Source organism: Neolamprologus brichardi, chromosome 5 (genome assembly GCF_056152115.1).
Source record: "Neolamprologus brichardi isolate AB-2024 chromosome 5, ASM5615211v1, whole genome shotgun sequence".
In the NCBI taxonomy this organism is placed as follows: Eukaryota; Metazoa; Chordata; class Actinopteri; order Cichliformes; family Cichlidae; genus Neolamprologus; species Neolamprologus brichardi.
Genome location: NC_142108.1, coordinates 24,671,474 through 24,689,133, shown reverse-complemented (window position 1 = coordinate 24,689,133; position 17,660 = coordinate 24,671,474). Strand labels below are relative to the sequence as shown.

At 42.3% G+C, this 17,660-nt stretch overlaps 1 protein-coding gene across 2 annotated transcripts; it reads right to left on the bottom strand.

Moving 5' to 3' along the window:
* Positions 1-4,707: 4,707 nt before the first annotated feature.
* Positions 4,708-7,988, bottom strand: pth4 (parathyroid hormone 4). Of its 2 annotated transcripts, XM_006782956.2 has the most exons (3): positions 7,954-7,988; positions 5,374-5,462; positions 4,708-5,074 (listed from the first exon to the last, which is right to left on the bottom strand). In XM_006782956.2, the coding sequence occupies exons 2-3, from the start codon at positions 5,457-5,459 to the stop codon at positions 4,813-4,815; spliced, it is 348 nt and encodes a 115-aa protein (XP_006783019.2). In that variant the 5' UTR covers positions 5,460-5,462; positions 7,954-7,988; the 3' UTR covers positions 4,708-4,812. The 2 variants fall into 2 exon arrangements, with proteins under 2 accessions (XP_006783019.2, XP_087697469.1); XM_087841343.1 differs by lacking the exon at positions 7,954-7,988 and having other exon boundaries at positions 5,374-5,495.
* Between the last annotated feature and the right edge of the window lie 9,672 nt (positions 7,989-17,660).

Here is a 17,660-nt window from a genome sequence, read left to right as displayed (position 1 = left end):
AAATTGCATTTAAAAACACAGAAAACCTTTTGTATTTTGCCTCAAGAGAAGTTTTGAGATTTTACCTCAAAAATAATATTATCTATCTGTCATTTCTTCTTTGTTTAGATAACACAGCCCAGATTTAGTTTCTCTCATCCACTTCAGATGCTGCAAACCTTGCACCTGACTTTATTACACCCAGAACTGATTGACAGCAACAAGTGGTCTTCAGGAAGTTCAAAGTGCAGCAGTTGTTATCCAAAAAGTTCGATCATAATTCTTCTGTCCGGGTGTCTTTGCAATATAAGCCAGACCTGATTTCAGAATCTTCCTCCTGACCTTCAAGGTCCTAATCGGATTATCTTTCCCCTGACATTTCCAGCCCTATTACTCAACATACACCAGCACACCCTTCACGCTGGGCTCTTAACTGTCCCTGGATTCAGTAACTAAACTCCTTTGAGGATACAGCATTTGGCCACAGAGCTCTTCTCATTTCTTCTCAACCTCCAGTCCAAGGTCGCCAGGGTGGCTAAGTGCAGATTTTCAAATCCAGACTCAAACTTTTCTCCTCAGTTCTGTAGCAATAAAAGTCCAGGCTTATCAAAAGTTTATTTCAGCTCATTTCATTTTTCGACTCCAGAGTAGCTTTACATGATTCACTATTCAAAGAAATCCTACTTATACTTCTCTTATACGCCTGTGCTAAAGCACTTGTTGGAGCTGCATCAAGGCTCAGCTCAACAAGCTGCACACCTGTCTCTCTCTTTATAGCAAATGAGTGTCTCTCCCTCGTAAAGAACAGATCTGAGCAACAGGTAACTGGAGTGTCTGTGCTGAAAGCCAGCGCTGACCACATCTGGAACATCAGCACAGTTTATCACATGAACCTTTGTCTCACAGAGATTACACAGGCTTCACTGACCCAACGTCCCAGCGCAAGTGCTGCTACTCAACAGCCATCTTGAAATGCCCTTGGGTATTTATAGTAGGTATTTTGAAGAATTATGTAAATTTATCTTAATTTCAATGGTTATTGGAACAAAACTGCAGCTGATTAGATTTGATTAGAATGGATGGAACATGTGACACAATTTTCTTAATTTTGCTTCTGTACACAATAACAGTGGATTTTAAATCTAACCATAAAGATGTTAGAAAGAATTACAATACAATACAATACAACTTTATTTATATAGCACACTTAAAACCGAAGGTACACCAAAGTGCTTCACAACAAGATTAAAACATAAGATATAAGATAAAAGGCTATAACAGAGTGCAAAAGTACAGACAAAATAAGAAATAAAACATTAGAGCATAGTTTAGGAGATAAAATTACTGGGTATTCATAAATATAAGGTGGGGGTATTTATACAGGGGAACATTAGTAGAAGATAAATAACATCAGGGTAAAATACGGGAGATGTGCTCTAACTAACTGAAAACGCTCGGTCAAACAGGTAAGTTTTTACCTGAGATTTAAATGAATAGATGGAATCAGAGGCGCGAATTGCAGCAGGAAGATTGTTCCAGAGGCTCGGGGCTGCTAGGGCAAAAGCACAGTCCCCTCTGGTCTTTAGCCAGGATCTAGGCTGCACTAAGAGGAATTGTCCCGATGATCTTAGGGCTCTCCTAGGGATATAGGCACTAAGGAGTTCAATGAGGTAGCACGGTGCAGTATTGTTTATGATTTTAAAGGTAAGCAACAGAATTTTTAACTCAATTTGGTATTTGACAGGGAGCAAATGCAGGTCAGCAAGGACTGGGGTAATAGAGGCAAACCAAATTTTGAAACATACGCCCCCGTTCTCAGAGGCAAATTACACATCCCCTTATTATTCCATGACAAATTTAACAGATATCTGGAGTTAATTGAGCTGTCAATATGAGGCACAAAGAGGCGTTGGATGCAAAAGGCCTCAGAGACCACAGAAGACACCTAAAGTGGATGATTCCAAAACTCTTTCCTGGGTTAAGAAAAACCCTTCACACCTGTAACCGAGTCAAGAACACTCGTGAGGAGGTTCCTTTATCATTGTAAAAGTCTCTAATCATGAGATTAGAGACAGAAATACAGAGGGTTTGTGACAAGGTGCAAACAACAGGTTATACTCAGGAACAAGAAAGACAGATTAGACTTGACCAGATAACATCTAACACTAACTGCACAGCCCTGAAACAATGCACAGTCCCTGGTCTCCTGGTACCAGGAAAAACCTGAACCAGGTTAGCAGGATGAACAGGATGGACTCTGTGCTCTCTGCTCAGATTCAGGTAAAGTCTGCGACACTGATTGATGAGACAAAGCAAAATGAGTCAACTTTAAGCAGTAAGCTGACACCATGTGTACAACTGTGCACCACTTAGTTTAATAGAAATATTCACAAGGTAAAATTGCAGGCATTCAGATTAGTGTTGCATACATACTTGCACATTTCTTTATACACTGATCAATGTTACTGAGACTCTGGGTAAATTCAAGCTGCACTATATGACATGTTAAACTTAACACAGTTTTGCATTTTCACTACTGAACCAACAACGCACTGGTTTAATTTTACACAAAGCACTGGTCTAACACAGCCAAGAAAAGCACAATGACCATCCGCATTTTCCAACATGCTGACAGCTGCATAAAAGTTGCACAAAGCCAAATGCAAATGATTCCAAATATTTGCAATAAGATCTAAAGGTGTCATCATTTCCCTCCTTTCCTCTCCCTCTTACACAGTTGCATCAGTCTTCTTGAATGTAGCAACTGCAGCTTAAAGCCCCTCATTCCTTCCTGTATTGCAGGCTTTTTTGTGTCTGTAATCATTCACTTTGTAACATGAATTCACTGAAAAGGCTGAAAGTCAAAATCCTCAGTCAGCTTTCAGTATAGGAGTTAAATCAGACCATGCTGCTGTAATTGAACACAACTCTGTATTGCCTTTTCTACTGTACATATAACATGGTTGTTTTGTTAGGCAACACATCTTTGTCTGGGTCTTGGTTACTGTATAATACTCATTGGGCAATAGGACTTTTTGTAATCGTTGGATGGAGATGCTTACATTCAGGGGCACCTCTTAAATCTCTGTGGTCTCCTTGTAGTCTGCGTCCCTCTGTGTGGTTTTCAATAGTTTTGCCTTTGCGTTTGTCAGACTGGCTGCGTTCCTGTGCGATGCTGCTGTCTCAATATGTGTTCAGCTTAGTTTTTTTAATTTTTCTGTTACTCTGTTCGACTTAAAGCTTGCTGTTACCTCTGCATTTACTTTCTCGGGTTCTCTTTTCAGAACATATCATAGCAGACAGTGCTACGATGCGTGTTAAGTTCAGGTTAGACTCCCTGCAAAAACTGTGCAGAGAGGGATGCTATGGGCAGCTGAAGGATGCAGAGCAACGGACACCTCCAAAATATCAACAACGCTGTTGTGCATCAGGCAAATTTGCTAAAAGCAGCACAATAAAGGACAAAAGAGACCAACCTGAAAACATTTCAGTTAATGATAAAAAAAAAAAAAAGCACTACTGAGGTGTGGGAAAGGCATAGCTGCAGGTATGCAAATATGTTCAGTCTAATGCTTCAAGGACTTTTTAACATTAAAAGAAGATAACATAATTAAAATGCTATTTTTATGTTATAAAGTGGACATTGAAGAGGGTATTTTAGAAAAACAAATTAACCAATTTACTCTATTTAAGTAGGAGCGTTGTTTTCTCCCAAATGTATTTGGGAAAAATCCCATGCTGCTTCTCTGCCAGCAAAATCACATAAAAACTATTTAAAAGAACCCAATAAATTTTGGTTCTCATCCAGATCAGGTTCTTTAAAACTGCTACATGCTTTTGTGCGGGTTCTCAAAGTGTCTCCGTCCTACACCTTTTTCTGGGCTTCGTACTTTCGCCATCTTTCTGGCAAATCAAAAATTTGGATATTTGCATTTGATGGACAAGAATGAGAGCTAAAATATGTAGCAGAGCTGGGTGACGTATTATAGCTTTTATATATCGGGGGTGATGTGTTTATAATTCAAAGAATTTATACAGGAAAAATCTGCATACAGTCTTTTAAATATTTATGCTTGCTGTTACCAGGTGATCATTTTTTCCCAAATTTGAAAACTAAAGTTTACAGCATTTCGTTTACAAAAAGTAAGCCTATTCAACTTAACCAGGTAACCAGCTGTAGGAAAATGGTCAAAAAAAGAATGTCACAAATTAAACTGTCCATTTTAGTATAAGTATGACTTTTTAAAAAATATCTGAACAAAAAAAGCTTATTTTTCCATGAATAAATATATAACAGACTAAATCATGTATCTTTTATCTGTCACAGTTAGGTCTGTTGTGACTTTGGGTTTTCCAGGCATCATCTGCAGTTATGAAATTGTCTAAATGGTGGCTTTCAAACACATGAATATGCTGGTCCTAAAACTAAAGCTGGATATTGAAAAAAGTCTGCAATAACCCACAAGTTTTATATTTGTTTTCTAGATAATTTGGTGTGTTTGCCTTAACGTGTGATATTCAGTCATGATTAAAAAACAACAACATCAAAAACCCCCAATAAATATTTTTTAAAGCCTATGCAGTCATATAGACGTATGCAGTCATACATTGAAACCTTACCACTATACCCACTGATACACTTTCATGCAGCTCTATTAACTAAACTTAAACTTACAGCTGCTTTTAAACACTTAAGACACATCTGCAGCTGTGGGTGCTTTAGGCACTCGGGATGATTTTGTAGTTGTGCTTTTTGTGCATTTTATTATTCAAACAATTGATACAATAATTTTTTTATATATGTTCAGCTTCATGTTTTGCTTCTGTGCATTGTTAGTCGTCTCCGTTTGACAGGTACAGATTAAGGAAGTCTCTCAGGAGGCTCCTGACTTTGGCATTCTGGGGGTTTCCATCATCAGGGATCAGCTCTGGATTCAGAGCCAGGTTTAAGACCTTTGTGGGGCTGAAAGTAGCAGAGTGGGTCTGTGCTGTGTGGAGACCCTCAATTGCACTGGACAGCCAGTAGAGTCTCTTGAGACTCTGGATGGTTCGGCCGCGGTCGTGCATCAGCTGGTGTTCGGTCACAGCTCGGCGACTGCAGAAAGAAAACAGACAGCAGGAAGCAGCTGCTAGTCAGCGCACAGTCTCAAAGTTCATGCAGCAACCATCAATGACATGTTCTATCCAACACACGGATTCATTTATGGAAACAAAATCAGAGCCGCAAACGCAGCACAGCAAACAGGGTCCATTCATTTCTCAGCACATGAATACATTTTAAATGAGTGAAAACTGTTTTAGATTCAAAGTGACACCAAAAACAGAAAATGCGTAATAAATAAGTAATAGTTATTATTCATAAACTCTGAAATAAAGTGGGAACAGTGAGCCCACCTGTCGCTTTGTTGGCTCTGGACTGTTGTAACAATGACAAGAAGCATGAAAGCGAGCCACTGCACAGGCCTGTGGGACGTCTGCATCTTCTGCATGAAAACAGCAGCAAAGACAAAACACATTAAAACCTCTCATACAAAAGGTAAAAAACAAACGTTCTGAATGCACATCAGCTATTGCTGAAGGTTGGTGATACTGAACCCTGAGTTGCTTTTGATGGGTTCATCTATGGGAACGTTAGATTAAAAAAACCCATCCAGACATAGAAAACACTGCTTGTATATATGTGTGTGTGGATGGGTGAATGAGACATGCTACATAAAGCACTTTGAGAGCTTAGGTAGAGTTGAAAAGTGCTATAAGAACCAGCCCATTTACTTTACTTTATTTATTGGAAACATTTTTCTTTTTTATGGATTAAAATCATCCACCAGTTCCCAGGAAAAAGGAGCACAAGCTCAACAAACTGAGGAAAATGAAATTTTCTTCAGCAGAGATGAGTCGTTTTCACACATGAACTGCAGGAGAATCGTTTAGGGGCATTTTCCACAGTGGTCTCCTCTGACATGCAGCACACAGCAGGAAACAGAGCACCTCAGACACTTTAGCGCTGCTGGAAATACTCTGTGTGTTTTAGGCCTGCACAGAGCGCGCAGGAGCACAATGCCCACTCGCAGCGGTTAGCTGCACTATATGGAGTGATGCATTATGACATCACATAAATGTCAGACTGCATCTGACATTTGTGTTCTCATGCTTGTGTGTCAGGTAAGCTGTGGAAATGTTTAGTTCAGCGGTGTACGTGTGAGCGAGTGAGTGCGTTTTTCTTGTGGCTATGATTAGGTGCCCGAGTCTATTCAGCGACTGCGCCACAATTTTATCCCCAATCCCCACGATCCACATACTGAGACAATGTCCAAGCTTTTGATTGGCTCTCAAATCAGGAGCCTATGAGTCTCATGAGAAAAGTGGCACTCAATAAGAGACGTGCTGATCTGTGGATGCATCCCTACTGAAACTCAAAGATAATCAGCAGGCAGAAATGCAGCTAAAATTAAAGTTAACAAGTTCTTCTGAATGAAAAGAGAACATGGGAACATGCAAAGACTTTTGCATAAGAATAAACCTCCCATTTAAGCTTATCATATTTTCTGATTAGAGTTTAAAAACTTGTCTTCAAATAAACTGCTAAATAATAACCTGTAACGCACACCTTGGCCTATTTAGATAGCTGCCAACAGACCTTTAACCCATTGCAACAACACGTTCTCACTCCCAAAGCGTAACATTTTACGCTAGGTGACAAATCGTCAACATATTACGTTTTCGGCTACCCACCACGTTCCTAAATGACGACCTCGGAAAAATGAGGAAAAATGAGAACCGTATGGACTCAATCTACACATGTTTGCTCTTTTTCTTCAAATCACTTAGAAACCGGCTAATTAACATCATTAAAGTCCTGGTTAAGCTCACGAAAAAGGTTATGGTTAGGGATAGGGATAAGGTTAGGTTTAGGGCTGGAACGTCTATTACCGCGGGAGCATCATTGCACTGGATTTCGGCCATAACCCGCCGCGTACCATAAGAACGCCGAAGGTCTCCTTTCGCGTTCCTCAGGAACTCCCCGGGACGTGACAAAACGTCGGCATGTTACGCCTCGGCAGTGAGAACGGGCTGCAACCACTGAGTTATGCAAGTCACTGAAATATAACAATACAGAAAATATAAGATACTACTTTAGGTGTCTGCTAAGAAGAACAACTTATATTTACAGAATATGCTATTTACATCTGCTTTTCTTTCATTTCTGTAAATATAAAAGCACAGTAATCAGCCTGAAAAATACCAGAAATAAATGTGCTTGTAGAATATGAACACAAAGCATCATTTATGAAGGTTTTGATTGTGTTTTAATGTTTGATGATGTGGACAATCTGGATGAATCTGATTCTAAGTGTTGGAGGATATTTTTGGTTTCATTAGTGGATGCAACCAAATTATCTTCCACTACCTCACAAAGAGATAATTCTGTAAACCTACAAACAACAAAGAGTTCTCCACACATCTGATTCCTCTGCAGCCATTCGTTTTTTTCCCCCAGCATCAGAATCCAGAATAAACACAGCTGCTGTTTTCTGCCTCGAAGCAAACTACAAACTTTTGTATGCAGAGAAAGGTGTGATGGGTAAGTCTTGATGAGCTAATGATCTCCCAAAGTCAAAGACAAATCAAGCTGATGGATCCTACTCCATCTGGGCCTCAACACACAAAAAAGAAAAAACACGTAAAACGAGCATGCAAACGTTTCTGATATTGTCTGTTTTGTCCCCGTTGGGTCGGTCTGTCCACAACAAGAAAATGCTTCAGTTTTCTTTAAATGAATCTGGATTTCATATCAATTTCAATTTTATAAAGTTCAATTTACTTTTAACTGCTTGACTGACACAGAAAAAATAAATAATAGCAACATTTATGTACAAAAAAATGAATCAAATTAAAAACTACAAAACTATCATATGAAAAAAAAATAAACTAAAAGCTTCTTTAAAGTAATCCGACTCTTAAAGAGGTACTTACATTTCCCGTGTTTGCGACTGCAGTACTTCGGACAATTAGACACTAAACTGACTTCAGATTCAACCTCGAGACCTTTTATAAAGCCCTCTCTGTCACACACACACACGGACACACACTTTACTCAGACCTCCCACTCTCTTAATTAAAAATGGTTTGATTTGCTCCTGAAACAAACGTCAACACCATCATCTCTGACATGTGATCTTTGTGTCTGAAGAGTGAGCAAAACATGAAGCATTTTTTGGGGCTTATTCATGTTAATAATTTGATCCCCAGTGTGACAGTGGAGGAGGTTTACACACTTATACATGCTCTTTACATAAGCAGGTGTTTTCAAAAGGAGGATGAAATTCAATTGAGGGATTATCATTTTTCTATTTTCTGGTCTAATCCCCTCTGGTTCCTCTTGCAGACTCATGCTGACTAACAAAGGGGGGAAGAAATGGGGCTGAATGGTTGTATTGATGTTGAGGGTGAAGACACGGAGAGGAATGAGCCAGCGTGAATGACGCGAGCGTCAGCAAACCGTCTGCCAGTTCAGCTCTAAACTTTGCTAAATGATCTGTCTGCAGTTAAGATGTTTGTCGCCTGGAGCTCTTCTCCACATTATGACCACCGTCACTAATGAACCCAAACAACCTGGAGTCACTGGTTGCTGTGGTGGCGCCGCAGTCACCATTAGAAATGCAGTCGTCGTGACAACATCTCGCAGGGCGAGTTTCCCTCAGCGAGAAATGTGGGCTGCCATCGGAGGCTCGTGGGTGGAGAGATGGGAGCGAGAAGAAGTGATTTAGGTCATTAAGGAGTAATTGATGGCAGTGTGAAGAAACTCAGAGACGGACAGCAAGGGAGGAGTCGTGAGGGTGAAAGAAACCAAGAGACAAGAAACGAATCAGCCCAATGGAGGTTAATTTCTCACAGCAGGACGTGAGTGTTTACACGACTCACGTCCAAACCCAATACTCAAATTCTGTTTTATATAGAAGACTCATTGTTAAACTTTCCCTTTTGTGCGCCACAGTGGATTAGCACTGTTGCCTGGGTTTGAATCCACTGGCCAGCCGAGGCCTGTGTGGCGTGTCTGTGCAGGTTCTCTTTGGGTACTTGGGCTTCCTTAAAAAGGCATGCACGCAGGTTAATTGGTGATTTTGAATTTAAGCCAGTGGCTATGTGATAGTGATCTTTCCAGGATATATGCAGTGTATCTATTCTACATAGCATCCAGTAAATAGATGTTTGTACAACAGATAAGGACGAGAGCACATTGGTAAAGTAAAAACTGCATCTAGAACAGAAACAGCTGCATTATACTGCTAACACAACTCTTCATTAGCACCTGCAGAGACAGCATGCTAATGCTAAGCTAGCCAGAAACCCGGAGTGATGCTGTGAATGTTGACCCCGTCGCAGCAGCCAGACCCTGAACTTCAACAGTAACAACAGCAGAGATTAGCAGTCAGGGTGCAGCCTCTGTTTCTACCTGTTCATGTTTCTACAGGAGAATCACTGCAGTTAATGTTTTTAAGTCACTGTGCTGGTTTTCATCTTTGCCTTGTGTTGATACCTAAAATACTAAGACAAAGATCATGTGGTGTGTCCTCACAGAGACTTGTGTTGGTGTGTGGGACAGTTGCCCATAGGTTAATATTGTTAAATGCTAATTATATGAAAGGGCATTTCAGGCATTCTGTGTAACATGTGTTATAACGACCCCCAACACTGATCACAACAATGAAGGGAACTACCTCCAACTTGCACAAACATTTGAACACAAAGCTTGTAATTAATTTACATGAATGTCTTTGATGTGCTGCTAACAGTGTTGGGGAGTAACGGAATACATGTACGTATTTAAAATACAAAATATGAGTAACTGTATTCCGTTACAGTTACCGTTTAAAAAGGTGGTATTTAGAATACAGTTACTTTGTTGAAATAAATGGATTACACGGCGGTACTTCCCTGTTTCATATTGTTTGACAGCTACGTTCTGTTGTTCCAGGTGGCAGCGTTACGGTTGCCATGGTTACAGGGTGACGCTCTCTCTCTGCGTGTTTCCTGGGTGAGAGAGGCCTTTTGTTGTTGTTGTGCTAAGCTAATAGGCAGAATGCTACAGGTATAGCTCTAAAGAATGTAGCATCATAGGCAGTGTAGTCCGTGCTGCAGGGAGAATGGACTGCCATCCGTTATGTGTCTGTGAGCGAGGGAGGGAGAAAAAGGAAAAGTACGAGCTGTTATCGAGCAAAAACGGGAGCTGGAAGCATGTAAATATAATAATAACCACTGCAGCCAAGAAGAGTGCCTGACGAGCCCAGTTGTAAGTAAGATATTAAGACTCGACTCTACACCGTGTTCGTGTGTTCCTCCAAAAACAATAAGTTCTGTTGGAGCAGCCTTTCAACGCCTCTCTCTGTCTCTCGCTAGCAAAGTTGACCCAGACAACAAAGTAAAGCTAGTTTTCGGCTACGAGCAGACACAGAACTCACCGTATTAGCCAGAGGTCCCTTTACTACGGTTCGGAGCCGCGGACCTTCAGTAACAGTAATAAATCACAGCAATAGTACATTCATGTAGTTGTAAACAGCATGATAATATATTAAGTAATCCAAAGTATTCGGAATACGTTACTCTCATTGAGTAACGTAACGGAATACGTTACAGAATACATTTTGGGGCATGTATTCTGTAATGGAATACATTTTAAAAGTAACCTTACCAACACTGGCTGCTAAGAGATGGGGGTAACTCAAAGTGCAGCTAATGAGAATCTAAGAGAATCGCAATCATAACTGATGTCAGTATTGGATTTGGAATTCTTATCAATTCCCATTCCTACTCCCACTGCATCTACTGCCCTGAAGTATTAACCTGGAATTAAGACACTACAGTTTTGTAGTGTCTATTGGGTGTGTTTAATTTGCACAAGGTCTGCTCTGCCGTTCCTGTTATATTCCCACTGTAGTGTCAGTACACTATTGGAGCTCATATAGTCACACTGTACACACAATCGTTGCTTACAAGTTGACTTCTTCTTTATTGGAAAACACAGAAGTAACACACACCATAACTGGGCGTGGTGCCCCCCTACTGGCGATGGCTTGCATAGCACACAATACTCTTGGTTCATACATAACATCTCCTCCCCACTAAGCTATGCGACCGTGGCACCACCCGCAGAAACATTTCCCATAACCAAAGTAGTACCCCCTTTTTTTTTTCTTTAATTACAACATTCATGAAAACTGGAACTAATGTTGCTTTCTGTATGAATTTCTTTTTAGTTGAGAATAATGTCGCTGAACCCAACATTCTCACAGAACTAATTAGTACGCTCACCCATCACGATAACGAGCGGGTGGCTTAGTGACTCGCACTGGGTAACGTTTTACAGACTCTGTAGCCTGTGTACAGTCAGACGGTGGTGGTTTAAGGGATTGGGGTGTTTCTGGAGGTAAAGTGGTGCCCAGAACTTGTTCAACAGTCTCTTCCTGCAGGGATGTACAAGGGTGACGCATGGCGTCAATATCACTCTGGGCTGGTGACATCTGAGAACTTGTCGGAGGATCCACTGTGACCTGCTGAGATACTGACTCCGGCCGTGTCAGCATTTGATCCACATGACGTTTCCACACTCCTTGGTCTCCCACATTCACCTTGTATGACACTGGCCCAGTCTTCTCCAGTACGACACCGTGCCTCCACTTGTCCTCTCCCTTCCTATAATCACGCACCAGGACAGGCTCGCCAACAGTGAACTGTCTGTCCCTGGAGTGTTGCTGTCGGCATCGTTGTTGCGCATCTTGCGACCGACGCACTGCTCCAGCCACACTGGGCTTCAAAAAATCCAGTCGAGAGCGTAGCTTGCGTCCAATGAACAATATAGCTGGCGTTTCTCTAGTTGTTGCATGGGGAGTGTTGCGATATGTCAAGAGGAACGTGTCAAGGCGTTGTTGCACAGGTGCTGTACCCCTGGACGCTTTCAGTGCATGCTTGAATGTCTGCACAAAACGCTCAGCCAAACCATTAGTGGCAGGATGGTACGGCGCGGAGCGGATGTGTTTAACTCCATTAGCTTTCAGGAACACCCTGAATTCCTCCGAACAGAACTGTGGTCCGTTATCACTCACCAGGACATGGGGAATGCCATGGCGACTAAAGAGACCCCGCAACACTTGTATGGTTTTACCAGCTGTGGTGCTATCCATAATATGCACTTCAGGCCACTTGGAATGTGCATCTACCACCACCAGGTACATGTGACTTTCAAATGGACCCGCAAAATCCACATGGATCCGTTCCCACGGACAGGAAGGCCACAGCCAGGGGTGCAAAGGTGCTAACTCAGGCTCTTTTTGCACACGCTGACAAGAGTGGCAGGCTTTAGCTTGAAGCTCAATTTGAGAATCAATGCCAGGCCACCAAACATAGCTGCGAGCTAAGCTCTTCATCCTCACCATCCCTGGATGTGCAGTGTGGAGCTCTTTCAGGACATGAGAGCGCAGCTTAGGTGGCACAACCACCCTCACGCCCCACATGAGGCATCCCTGCTGTATCGTGAGTTCATGTCTGCGCCTCAGATAGGGTGACAGCTCTTGGTCTGTGTCCTTTGTTGCTGGAAAACGTCCAGTTGTTACCATTTCTAGGACTCGAGACAAAGTGACATCAGACAAAGTGTCACGTCTGATCTCGGCGACACTGACTGGTAATGTGTCCAGTTGAGATGCGTAGAATACTTCAACCGCTCCCTGTTTCTCTTTCTGTGCGAGGGGCAGAGGTAAACGTGACAGACCGTCAGCATTGGCGTGATGTGCCCCCTTCCGATACAGTAAGGTGTAATTATGTGCTGACAGAAGGAGCGCCCAACGCTGCATTCGCGCAGCTGCCATAGATGGTGTACCTTTTACTGGACTCAGAATAGAGGTCAGTGGGCGATGATCAGTGAGCAAGGTGAACTTGTTGCCATGGAGATACTGGTGAAACTTGCGCACTCCAAAAACAATTGCCAAAGCCTCCCTCTCGATCTGAGCATAGTTTCGTTCTGCTTTGCTGAGGGTTCGTGAAGCATAAGCAATTGGCCGTTCTTGGCCCTCAGGCATGACATGTGAGAGCACGGCTCCAACGCCATATGGTGAAGCGTCACATGCCAAACGGAGAGGCAGTTCAGGATTGTAGTGGGTGAGTATTTTTGGTGAGGCCAGACGTTCTTTAGCTTTTTGGAAAGCTGACTCACAGGCTGATGTCCACTGCCATTTCTTCTCTTTACTGAGTAGTTCATTCAGCGGCTTCAGGACCGTAGCTAAATCAGGTATGAAACGTCCATAATAGTTGAGCATTCCCAGAAAAGAACGTAACTGGCTGACATCAGCTGGTGCTGGAGCTTCCATAACGGCACGCACCTTTTCTGGTGATTTGTGTAACCCTGCCGCATCAATTATGTGGCCCAGGTATTCCACTGATTCTTGGAAAAACTGGCACTTCTCCTGTTTGAGACGCAGGCCATAGTCCTCCAGCCTGCCCATAACTGCCTTAAGGGTTCTCAGGTGTGTCTGTTTATCTGGACCACTGACGAGGATGTCATCCAGATAACAATGGGTGTATGGTAGGCCGAGAAGCACTTGATCCATGGCCTTCTGAAACAATGCAGGTGAAGACGCCACTCCAAAAGGCAAGCGATTGAAACGAAACAGCCCTTTTTGTGTTGAAATAGTCAGCAGCTTCTTAGACTCCTCATCTACCTCCATCTGTAGGTAGGCATTTGCTAAGTCTAGCTTACTGAAATGCTGACCTCCTGCTAGAGAAGCAAACAGGTCCTCAATGCGTGGAAGTGGGTACTTATCCACACAGAGCTGCGAATTAAGAGTGACCTTGAAATCACCACAGAGTCTCACTGAGCCATCCTTCTTGTTGACAGGGACCACGGGCGTAGCCCAATCACTATGCTCCACTGGTGTGATCACCCCAAGCTCAGTCAGGCGTTTCAGTTCTGCCTCCACCCGAGGGCGGAGAGCATAAGGCATGTTACGTGGTGGACAGAATTTGGGGACACTATCAGACCTAAGAGTCAATCTGGCTTTAATTCCTTTCATTGTGCCCAGCTCCTTAGAGAAAACGGCTGAGTGTTTCTTTAACACAGCCTCCAGATTGTCATTTCCGCTTTGCTCTCTGGCATGGACCATCTTTAAGTCTTTCCAGTTCAGTTTGATCACTCTCAGCCACTCCCTACCAAACAGTGGTGGAGCATCCACCTTTACCACATACAAGGGTAGAATTGCACGCTGCTTATTCAGTTCAACTTGCACCTTGATGACCCCTTCTGGTGCCAGTGGCTCCCCAGTGTATGTTTTCAACATGATGTCAGTGGGTTGCAGCGGCAACTGACTCAGCATACTTTTGTACTGTTCCCATGGGATCAAAGACACAGCAGCCCCTGTATCCAGCTCCATCTCCATTTTCTTCCCGTTAACTACAGGCATTAGGGAGATACGTGAATATTTCTCTTTTTGAGACAAAGAATACAGCTCCAACTCACTATCAGTGTCGAGTCTGGTTCCTTCACTTTCGTTCTCCTCTGCAGCAACATGATGAATTCTCCTCTTTTTGTCCTTTGCTCTGTTTTTAACTACATTGCCTTTCGGCTCAGGTTTCCCCTCTTTCTCTTTCCTGTTCCAATGTTGGCTGCTTCTGGCTCTACCTTTACACATGTGTTTCGTGTGGCCCTTCCTTCCACACTGGTGACAGTCACGGTCTTTGTACCAGCAGTCATCATCAGTATGATTAATTTTTCCGCAGCGGCGGCATTTATCACCTTTTTGTGACAGCACCGCATTCACTTTAAGGGAACCACTCAACTGCTGCACTTCCCGTGTTGCTGTCTCTGCCGACACAGCATAATCAACTGCTTTGCGAAACGTGAGATCCTTTTCAGTCAAAAGACGCTTCTGCACCGTTTCACACTTTAATCCACACACAAATCTGTCGCGTAGAGCATCTTCCAGATACGCACCAAACTCGCAATGTTCTGATAGTCTTTTCAGCACCGCCACATACTGTGCGACCGTTTCTTCTTCCCCCTGATTCCTCTTGTGGAACCGGAACCTTTCAGCTATTACCAGCGGTTTGGGAGCAAAATGAGCTTGCAAAACACCCACAATATTGTCATACTGCATTGTCCCAGGCTTGCTTGGAGCCACTAGATTACGCAGCAGACCGTACGTTTTGGGACCCATCACACTCAGCAGCACCGGGACCCGTTTCTCAGGCTGAATGTCATTAGCAAGGATGTAATGCTCAAAACGTTCAATATACGTCGCCCATTGCTCACCAGCATCATCAAAGGGGTCCATCTGCCCAATCATTCCAGCCATGATGTATCCGCTGTCCACAGTCAACGCTGTCGTTTCTGACTCGTCGGAGAAAAAGCAGCTAGCAGCTAGCTCCGATGCTAATTCACCACGCGATCGTCCGTTTTTCGTCCAGACTCAGCCACGCAGTCAGTTCACGCTCAGTAGACGGCCAAGTCTTCCAGACATCCCATCCTCGTCGCCAATTTATGTTATATTCCCACTGTAGTGTCAGTACACTATTGGAGCTCATATAGTCACACTGTACACACAATCGTTGCTTACAAGTTGACTTCTTCTTTATTGGAAAACACAGAAGTAACACACACCATAACTGGGCGTGGTGCCCCCCTACTGGCGATGGCTTGCATAGCACACAATACTCTTGGTTCATACATAACAGTTCCTGTGTCTGTTTTGTACCAATGAGCCACTTTTAAGATGTCTCACTCTCCAACACATTACTGAAATTGGTAATTTTCTGGTAATCAGTTGTACAGATAACTGATTACATAAATTCTTTTGGGATAAATAAAGTATTCTGATATCTGCTGGTCTCACAGTCGCTATGATGGATATATGAGATAGAGCTCATACAACAAAAACCATGACCTGGGGATCATACCAGTTGCTTGGCTGTTACGCACTAACAGTGGTTTACCAAATTATCTGTCTTTGATTCTCGCATGAATCAAAGGTTTGCAGCAGTTTTAATTTAATTACTAAGATGAGTCAAGGCTGCAGAAAAATATTAAACAGGAAAAATAACAAACAAACCCAAAAACAATGAATCCACCAAGGCAGAAAAAAAGAACAGGTAGCAGAGTGAGAACAGGAGAAACCGATGAGAGTAAAAAAAAACAGTAAAAGACAAAGTAAAAACAAACAAACACAGAAAGTTATCCTTTCAAAATAAAAGAGGAATCTACAGAAATGTGTAAAATTCTGTCGTGAACCACAATGTCTATAAATACCAGTGAAGCACAATAAAAGTTACAGATTCTTAAAAGAAATAGAGACAGAGAAGTTCAAGCATGAGTAAAATCAGGAACACTTTCCTGTGAAAGTTTTAAGACAACTTAAAGGAAGTGTCTGACTCAGCAAACCAGATTTCCTTCAGTAGAGCACTCCTCGCCTCGAGGTGCTTCTATAAATCTCCTGTCCTCTTTAGTTTTAGTTGTGCTGTATTTCAGTCTGGGCTGAATGTTTAAGCTACTACAGATACCTGATAAAGGAACTGTGTTTATACACAGTTCCCAGACGACAGCGTTTCCAGGGAAGTTCTTGCATGTTTTGACAAGATAATGCTAATCTGCATAGTGGGGTTTAGCTTTACTGTACACTTTCTCATTTTAAAAATGTGATGTGTTTTCTTTGTTCAGTTGTAAATAAAAAAGGGGTTGCATTTTGTTTTTACAGTTTACAGAGCGTCCCAGCGTTTTTGGAAGCGGGGTTGTAAAATTGTATATTTGTCTGAAAATGTGAGACTATATGTATAAACAAGAGTGTAACTCCTAAAACGTTAATGCAATACTTTTGTTAAAGCCGTCAGTTAAAGCTAAAAGTCTGCATGTCAATCGCATCCTGACGGTGAAGATAAGTTTTCACTTCTAGAACAGACAGAAGGAAAAAACAATACGCCCAAGCAAAGGACCTTAAAAGGGTCATTTTTAAGTGTTTCTGGCTCAGACGCACACAGCAGTGAGCTCGTCCCATCAAATCACAGCTACCTTCACTCACAGCCTGCAGGCTCTTTAAGCAGCAGAGGAGATCCTTGGTGTAGTTGTTCAGGAAAAGGCACCAGGAAATATAAATGGATCAATTATGGGCCACATGGAAGAAAGATGGAGAATTACCGTGGGCCATAACACACCCACACCAGCTTTTCTCAAACTTTTTGCAACACACCACCTCAGAAAAATTATTAATAATAAAAAAAGATGTAATTTTTAGTTAAATAATGATTGGTGCTGATAGCAACAGTAAACTGTTTATTTATTTCTCCCTAAAAAACAAACCAAAAAAACATAACAACCAAAATTTCAACATGCAGTGGCTGTGCCCCATCGTTTGGGATGATATCCTCAACTGTAAAGCAACCTGTATCCACATGGGGGCAGTGTTGTACTGAGCAGCTGAGTGTTGCTCATGAACCACCAAACAGCAGGTTTAAGACACTGCAACACTAAATTCATCTGCTGAGTAACATACAGTAAAATACATTAGGACTGCTCAGTAACGCCCCATAGAGGCGGCAGCGTTCATTACAGTCACAACATGAGCAAACATCTTGATTCTGTCCTTCTTACTGTCTTGATGCATGCTCAATCATTCAGGTAAGTAAATCCCAAAAGGTTGATTCTGTTC

Coding starts and splice junctions, on each gene's coding strand:
- pth4 (XM_087841343.1), bottom strand. CDS start 5,495: ATGTGTTTTGTCTTTGCTGCTGTTTTCATGCAGAAGATGCAGACGTCC. Junction 5,075..5,373: donor CAGAGCCAACAAAGCGACAG/GTGGGCTCACTG, acceptor TTCTTTCTGCAG/TCGCCGAGCTGTGACCGAAC.